At 43.5% G+C, this 9,183-nt stretch overlaps 1 protein-coding gene across 1 annotated transcript in view; it reads right to left on the bottom strand.

Moving 5' to 3' along the window:
- The window catches only part of Rnf145 (ring finger protein 145), a 45,965-nt gene that overhangs the window by 27,021 nt on the left and 9,761 nt on the right, over positions 1-9,183 (bottom strand). Inside the window, exon 3 of the mRNA XM_029546420.1 lies at positions 6,832-6,940. Within this exon, the coding sequence (XP_029402280.1) occupies positions 6,832-6,940 (109 nt within the window). The remainder of the gene's footprint in view (positions 1-6,831; positions 6,941-9,183) is intronic.

The following is a 9,183-nucleotide window of genomic DNA, read 5'->3' as shown; positions in this document are numbered from 1 at the left end:
GGTGCTCTTACCTGCTGAGCCATCTCACCAGCCCCCCACTTTTCAATAGGAAGACTAAGTAGACAACAGAGCACTAAGCCAGCTGGAAGCAAGCACTCCTGGCATTGTTCTGGGAACCAGAGAGTCTTTCCCTCCGTGGCCATTTCCCATTTCTGTAACTGTGGAATGCTGACCAAGAGCTCTAAGCACTACAAAACCAAACCGAACACCAGGACATTGCTCTCCAGTCGTCTGTGGGAACCTCATCACTTTCAACTGGAACATTTTGAGGAGATGGGGTAAGGAATAAAGAATGTGTGAGATGCACAGAGAAGCCCCCAAGGATACCACTTTGCAATTAGAAAAAAAAAAAAAAATCTTGCTATAAAGTAGTATACAAGCCATTAAAAGTAAATGAATAGCAGCAACAAAAATTAACAAATCCAGGGCGCTTACCACCACAGCTAGTGACTGAATCCTTTATGCAATTGCCTCTTAAGTAGTCTGACGTGGTCTCTGGACAGCGTGGGAACAATCTGTACATTCTGGCCACTTACAGGAAGCTTTCAAAAGACGCTAATTTCAAAGAAACCTAATCTACTTTCATACTGAACAAAGAAGAGAGCTCAAAATCTTTGCAGTCTGAACAAATAAAAAGTACCCACACAAGAGCCCCACTCAGGTATTCGAGCACCTGCATTTAAGCACCTGATGAGTACACACTCGTGCATGCACACATGCACACACAAACCTACTACAGTCTCAGCGCTGGGCTGGTGACTGCATACCCAGGTGAATATTAATTATTCTCATACCTGCTTTTTCTCCCCACTCCTTTCTGGCCTCCTCAATATATATCGAGGTGCTTGAAGACTTAATGATGTCCCAAAGAGGAGACAAATGTCGGAGCTGGTTCATTTTATTCCTGTGGAAACTTAACCTGTAGTGCACATATGACAACAGTCCACTTGAGGGCCCCCATCCCAGCAGCAGCTCTTGTGTGAGGGCAGTTGGGGTCCCAGGTGGCTCACGGTGGTGTCTGGGGACACGTTTTGGCTGATGCTGCACCCAGTGAGTAGAGGTCATGTGCAGTTACCACAACAGAGATTGAACAGGGCTGAAACGTTCCTGTCCTCAGGACAGACTCCCTGATCTACAGCTTGTTGTAGAGTTGGGAGCTATTTGTTTCTATTTTACATATAAATTCTTGGGAATGTTTTATATTTGAAAGCAACCCTCCATGCCCATCCAGACAGAATGAAGATCATATACTTTCCCTCTTCTGAAAGCCCTTCCTAGTGGGAACTTAATTAAGGGCACATGTAAAATTGGTATATTAATTCATAAATTAAGAGTTAAAAATACTAAAGTTTAACAGGTTTTCTGTTTGCTTTGTTTTGTTTTTGACAAAAGACATGTAATTATTCATGACCACAAGATCACAGGAACATGCATGGTTTCGTTCTGAATCGTCTCCATTTTAAAGCAGTAATCACTTGGAGCCAGGCAGTGGTGGCACACGCCTTTAATCCCAGCACTTGGGAGGCAGAGGCAGGCAGATTTCTGGGTCTGAGACCAGCCTGGTCTACAAAGTGAGTTCCAGGACAGCCAGGGCTACACAGAGAAACCCTGTCTCAAAAAAATAAAAAAATAATCACTTGGGGATTTATATTAACTATACCACTGCATGTAAAAAGCAGAGTTCTACAATTTTTAAAATCAAGGAAGATAATATTTTAAAATTTTAGCCAAGTCAACTAGAAGACTACCAATAAATATTTTGTATTATGCTCATGACTGCTGGAATGCCTCACCAGGGAAAGGTGCTTGCCACCACGCTTGACAATCTGAGCTCGAATCCAGATGGCAGAAATAGAGAATCAACTTTGAAGTTGTGATATGATTTCTACATGTACACACACACACACACACACACACACACACACACACACACGTACATAAATGGGAAGATTTTAAAGCATTTGTATTGCATTGAGTGAAGTCAAGATGTTTAAATATAACTCTCCTATACTACAAACTATGTGTACAGTTAAATTCCAAACAAGATTTTATTCACAGATAATGATCAGCATGATATAAATAATTAACAACCACAACAAAAGACAGAAACCCAGCTTTCCAAGTGTTGATAAAATTTTCAACTTGGAAAATTAATATAGATAAAAATCTTCTATGGCAAATTTCTGAAGTAGCAATTTAATTATTGAAACTGCCCAAATACTGAAACTCCAGGAGCACCGCACTGTGTCATGTCCTTCAGGGCTCAGCCATCTCTCCAGCCCAGACACTGCGTCTTATTATAGCAGTGAAGGAGATAGCTTATCTATTAAACTATCTGGTAGGGAACCTGTGTCCAGAACATATACAGGCTTTCCAGATTCACTAATAATAACAACAATCCAATCACAACAACTGGCAAAGGGGTTGAGAAAACGTTTTTCCAGAGAAGATTTGCACTTGATAAATGAAGAGATGTTCAACATCATTAGCCAAGAGAAAAAGAATAAGGAACTGCCACCTCACATGTGTGACAAAGATGCCACAGTGAAATATTTGTAGGCAAGGGTGAGGAGAAACTAAGACTGACAGGATGGAAGGACAGTGGAGTCGCTTAAAAAGAAACAGCCCCACAGTTCCCAAAAAGGCTAAATATAGAGACTGTACAGTTTAGTAAGGCTGCTCCAAGGTAGGTGCCCAAGAGAAGTAAAGATATATATCTACACACAAGCCAGCACACAGATGTTCATAGAGTAATAGCTTCAAAGCAGACATTACCTAAGTGCCCATGCATGGGTGTGTAACAAGTAACAAACTGCACCAAAGCTACCCAGTGGGCATTATTGGACAGAAGTACTGGGGCTACAACTCACTGGGTTAGATGCACATCACTGCTTTAAAAACAGAACAAACAAACAAACAAAAATGAAGGAGGAGGGAGAGAGGGACAGGCAAGAAGCAGGAAAAGAAGCCAAAATACTGCAGCATCAACCACCAAAGACCACGCTTGTACAGTTCAAGATAAATTAATCAAAAAGAGACAAAAAGGGCTAGGGAGATGAGATCACTTGCCACGAAAGCCTGAGGATCAGAACTGGAATCTCCAACACCCACGTAAAACTGCAGACATGGCTGTGCATGTCCTGCAATCCTAGCAATGCAGAGGTGGAGAAAGCCATTTCCAGCTTACTTGCCGGCCAGCCTAGCCGAGCACTGGGTTCAGCGATGTGTCAAGGCAGAGTGTTAGATCCGGATACCTACATTGGGGGGAGCAGGGGAGCTGATGGCAGTCTAGGGATAGTCAAGGGACTTATGGGAAATGAGGACTAAAGATCTCTCAGGGCAGTGGTTCTTGACCTATGGGTCACAACCCCTTCAGGGGTTGAATGACCCTTTCTCAGGGGTTGCATATCAAATAGCCTGCATATCATAAATTTCTATTAGAATTTGTAACAGTAGCAAAACTACAGTTGTAAAGTGGTAACAAAATAATGTTATGGTTGGGGGTCATCACAACCTGAGGAACTGTATTAAAGGGTCACAGCATTAGGAAGGTTGGGAAGCACCGTCTTAGGAGGGACTAGAAAACTCTAATATCTATTGTGATCATAGTTTACACAGCTCTGCAAAAGCACTAAGGGGCACTGAACTGAACTGTAGACTGTAAAGGGCTGTGTAAACCTTGTGTGAAGCCACGAGAAACAAAATGTAAAAGCATTGTTAAATTTGGTTATTAAGGTGACATTATAAATATTGGAAAGTATTACATGACCTGCAATTTTAATGTGTCACTATTTTTGAAGTACTTACATCAACATTTGTATTTTAAATATAGTGTGTTCAAACATCAGTGTTTGTTAAATGTGACATGTCACAAATAATTTGAGGGCAGTACATCTTTGCTGACCTTTAACAAGAAATGGAAAGACAGTGAATTACAGTGATAGGAAACACTAGAATATGTCCTATCTTCAAAGTTATCCCACATTAAAACTCTAGAGCAGGCACCATCCACGCCTTCCAAGCAGAGGCTTGCTACAGCACCATACTCACTGAGCTGACAAACTTGATGCTACAATTCCCTTTCCATTGATCATGTCCCTCCCAAGGAAAAGCAAAGTCAAATAGGGGCCGTCCCTCCCTGTGGTTCTCCTGTCCGAAATTGAAATTCCTTCTGCAGATCCTCCAGTGACATGAACTAGGATGGGAAACTGCTCTTGCCCACTATAAAATATTCAAGTTCTTTGTTAGTGTTTCGTATGTTTTAGCTTTCTAATGATGAAACATTTAGAATAAAAACCCTTATGCTAAAACTAAACAGTTCTAATGGTCACACCCTAAATGGGCTTTTCTTTGTACCCTTGAAGCTGTTCTAGGTCCCCCATTTTCCTTATTTAACAGGATTTTGCCCCACTTAGAAACAGGTGGATTGGCAATAATGAAGATAAAAACAGAATTATGTGTTTTGGGTTGTCACTACACCATTAAACCACATGGAAATGTCCAGGATTTCCATCCAGGACTATGACTGTAATAAAAACAGCAGTTTTGATAGCTCGACCTTGAATTTTGAGGTTTTCTTGATTATCCTCTCTGAAAGGCCAGGATCATGGCTATGCCCTGGAATGCTCACCATTTTAAAAAGTTAACTTTAAAAGACGAATAGCACAAGAAAACCGTCACTAAACACAACGATGGTGCAGCTTAACAGAATGTTAGTGGAACTTTTAGCAAGCCTTTGCTGTCTGCCCATATCCTCTTACCGCCGTCCCGTCAGGTTGCCATCACCAATTCTTGAGGTGAGGACAGGCTTATCTTTTTGGTGCATGCCAACTGTGGAGCAGTGAATTATAAAACCCAAGATTTTCATATATCTATGCACCGAGTCACCCAGCCTTCCACCTAAGAATGCATGCACTGCATGGCTCTGAGGTGTCTAGGCACTCATCTGCACACTGAGATGCTAGTTCCAGAGCCCGGTCTTAAACAGAGTATCTTCCATGGGTAGGACTTGGATTTATTAAAGTCCTCTGCTCAGTATTTATCATTTACAATGAGCAGTGAGGTATGTCCACTCTGAGTACGAACCAACAGATGCTATCTGGTACTGCGGGTGAGGCCATGTTGCTCTCTCTGCTAAGCAACATAACTGAAAGCTGGTTTCTACTCACTGACCCGGGGACATGATGCAGGACAGAGTGACCAAGGCCTCTACTTGAGGAACCAAGGTTGATGGGAACACTGAGGATTCTAAGAAATCTGGGACCATATTTCAAGTTCCAGACTGCATGATTTGACATCTGCAGTAGTAAGAAGGGCAGAAGTTAAGTGTGTGCAATCCCTCCAGGTACCACCGCACTCACCAGGGAGGAACGGGCAGACAGGCAGGAGAGGACTGAGCGCTAAAGACACAACCCGGGGGAAGGAGGGGTGAGAGGTGAGGGACCAACCACCAAAGAGGGGGAGGATGCTCACACAGCCCAGGGGCCAGAAGCAAGAGACAGCACAGGTATCCACAGAAGCACAGGAACACAAAGACACGGGGAAAGCTGGGTGACACCTCAGGACACTAACAGGGCAGGTAACTGCCACTGCCTTAACCTTTCTGCATTTCCATAAAATTTGTCTACAATGAGGACTACAATCTTATAACCAGAAAAAAATTACATTTTTATCATTTATAAAAATCAATTCAATTTCAGTTATGTAACATGAGACTTCTAGATTCAACTTCAAGCCAATATTAAAATGTGTAAGATCTGTTTTATACCCAAGGCCACTACCAAATCTCCTTAGAATTCAGAGTGTATTTCATTACAGTAAGTACAAGTCAATCAAAAAGTATGAAATTTAAGTGCAAAAGAAACTATATCTGAAAATATGTACTACCCCATTACATTTATTGCTTTAAGTTTCAACTACACTGTAAAATTTATATCCCAAAGGCGGCAAACTCATATTACCATATGGCAGACTTCAGCTTTAGCATTTTAGTCTCCCAGACACAATTAGTCCCACCAAGTAACTGATGTAACCAGCCTACACTTCTACAACTTAACCCTGAGTCCCATCATTTTCTACCGGTATCTTCCACATGAAGACAGGACCAGCGAGGTCGGACAGTTAAGCTGTTTTTCAGTCTGTCTGCAGAAAATTCTCTTCTCAGGTAAGACAGAAGCTCATCTTTAAATATAACCTTAAGGCCTGTTTCCTGACTTGCTTCCCGCATCCCACAAAACCATAATCTCAACATAATCCCAGCTATTAATCTTCAATAATAATATCTATGGAAAAACAAGAATCAAAAAAAAAAAATTTCTGTGCTGGAAGCCTACTGCAATGGTTCTGCCCACTGCTGCGAGGGGTTTTGCTTAACCAGATTATTTGAAGTGGAAAAGCTACCCTAAAGTGGCCAAACCTGCCAGCCCAGATACAAGGACGAGGAAGAAGGAAGCCTTTTGCCTGTTTTCCCTCACAGCTATTGGCAGGTACTTCTATCCTGCTCCAGTATCTTCCGCAGATACTAGAGCCAACTTCTTTGGTCTCTCAATGTAGAAAACCAGCAGCTGGGCCACCTCCACTGCATCCTGTAACCCAATCTAACAAATCCTGGCTTAATACAAACAATCTATCAGTTCTGTTCCTTTAGCAGGTCTTGACTAGCAACCTACCTAAGCCTTAACTTTGTAACAATATTCATAAAAAAAAAAAAAAGAAAACCACTATATTGACATTAAAAACTATCTTAAAAAAAACAAAAACAAAAACAAAACAAAACCCAAGAACTTTCAACTCATTCACACGTCCCAGAGCTGGGGTGGGTGGCGGCCTTACCTGGATATCTGATGTCCAGCATAGAGGAGCAGGGCAGTCAAAAAATACAAATAAAGCTGCACCAGATGCTGCCTGGGCAGGGTGAGGAGGACGACACTTAAGACATAACCTGCGGGAGACACAAGGAGAAATGGTTGCCCTTCCCGTTCCGAATGATTTTCCAAGTAGCTAGCCACAAATGGAGGTTACCCTTTTAATTTTACTGCCAAGGTTCATTCTGCTCAAAACGATCACTATGGATTTAAAACTGGAACTAGCCTTGCACTCTGTGCCATCTTTCTGCTTTATAATTTGATGCAGCACACGGAGGCACGCCCACCTCTCCTCAGCGGCTCCTCCCTGTTTTACACCAGTTCTCTCATCCTGTCTCTGGGCTCCCAGGAGCTGCCCCTTTAGATTTCTCCATCTCCAAATGCCTTATCATGTGTCATTGTCGTCCCCCCACCCGTCTCTCTGACATCTTCCCATCCATCACTCCAACACCCAACACGGGTCCTCTCCCCCATCCCAGAGGGAAAGCCCAGAATGTCCCCTTCACAGCAATCTCCCCTGGGTGATTAACTTTGTCACTCCATTATTTCAAACCACTTGTGCCCAATCCTTTATTTTCTAGCTAACTACTTAACCCTTCCTCTGCTACAAACCATTTTCACCTTTCTGCCATCTAACCCAAAAGCCCACCATACCCTGCCGCTCCCAGCATCGGAGGCAAACCTGGCAACACTGATGCCTTCAACTGAGAGCCCGCTTCCTCCTGACCTGTCCTTTCTCCCTTCCTTCTGCTTCCCGTCCGCCTCCCTCAGTAAATGTGGCAGTGTGCTCTCCTGCTCCTCTCTAAGGAGCCTCAAAGGATCTGCCACAAAGCATTCACTCTTGTTTTGAATACTGATAGCGTTTTTGAGATACAATACCCACAAATCATTTCCAAAACTCCTCCTGGGTATGAAAAAACAAAAAGCAAGCAAGCAAACAACCCCACTTTACTCCAAACGGCCAGCCACAATCAAAAGAAGAGCCTGTTTATGTGCTCACATAACCAACAGGTGCAAAGAGGTCTTTGCCTGCTACTGACAGGGTCAGCATAACCTCTTCCACTAGGGGAGTCCCTCACTCAAACTCACAGCTTGACTTGAGCAAATATACATCGCTGTTTGTTCTGTGATAATAACTGAAACCTTAAATAAGGTTGGTAATGAAGAAGCTACGCCGATGGTAATTTATAACTAAGCAAACTGACAACATTTAAACACAATGACCTGTTTAATGCATTACTGCCTGGGGATGGCGAGGTGGCCCAGCAGTTAAGATCACTTATTCTTGCAGGGGACCCAGGTTTGAGGTTTGATCCCCAGCACACAACTCTCTGTAACTTCAACCCCAACAGGTCAGATGCCCTCTTCTGGCCTCCACGGGCACCAGGTATGCATGGGGTACACAGACATACATGAAGACAAAACACTTTAATATATAAAACAGAAAATCAACACCTAACATGAAACCCCATGTTATCGATGAACCTACTGATTTCTGTTATTAGAAAGACGGTAGGACTATGGATGAACCAGGGGAAGAAGGGAGGGAGGGAGGAAGCGAGGAAGAGTCATAAGGAATGAAGGAGTAAGACTAAGACCTGAGGCAGGAGATCCTTGTAAGTTTTATTGCCAAAGCAGCAGCTTGGTTATGGAGTTAGTGTCAGCTCTGAGAAACATTTAAACAGATCTAAGTGTTGCTCTCTGCATGAGTGGCTGAAAAGACAGAAGTGGAGGTGGCCATCAACTTTCTAGCTTGGGCAATCAAGAGGATGGTTCTGCTACTGAAACAGTAAACACAGGAGGAAGAGGAAGTCAGACATGAAGTCAAGATGTGTGCAGTGGCTGGCCGGGAGGCATTGTCCAGGCTGGTCACGTGAAGCCAAGTGACAGGTGGTTAGAGATGAGCTCCCTGAAGATCAAGTACCTGCAGGAATGCAGAGATAACAGACAACCCGTGGGACCAGACAGGAACTCATGATCTCTAAGTCAGAGATATGGCCCTCAGTGCAGCAGAAGCAACGTGGGAGATGGTGAACGGACTGTCATGGTCACAGAGGAACACTAACTCGACCCAAAGGTGGTCCAGAGGCAATGGGAAACAGAAACAGCCTTGTAGTCAAAACTGAGCGATCCTCCAAACCAACAAAGCCGAAAATGGAACCCAAATCCTGAGCACCAGCAACACCCTGGTGGCGTAGGCCCGTACTGCTGAGGTCAAGGCCAGTCTGAGCTGAATACCAAGGAGACTATGCCAGTCTCAAAGAAGGGAGGGAGGGAGGGAGGGAGGGAGGGAGGGAAGGAGGGAGGGAAGGAGGGAGGG

Source organism: Mus pahari, chromosome 14, assembly GCF_900095145.1.
Source record: "Mus pahari chromosome 14, PAHARI_EIJ_v1.1, whole genome shotgun sequence".
Lineage (NCBI taxonomy): Eukaryota > Metazoa > Chordata > Mammalia > Rodentia > Muridae > Mus > Mus pahari.
Note: the sequence above shows the minus strand (reverse complement) of the source record. Positions and strands in the feature narration are given on the sequence as shown.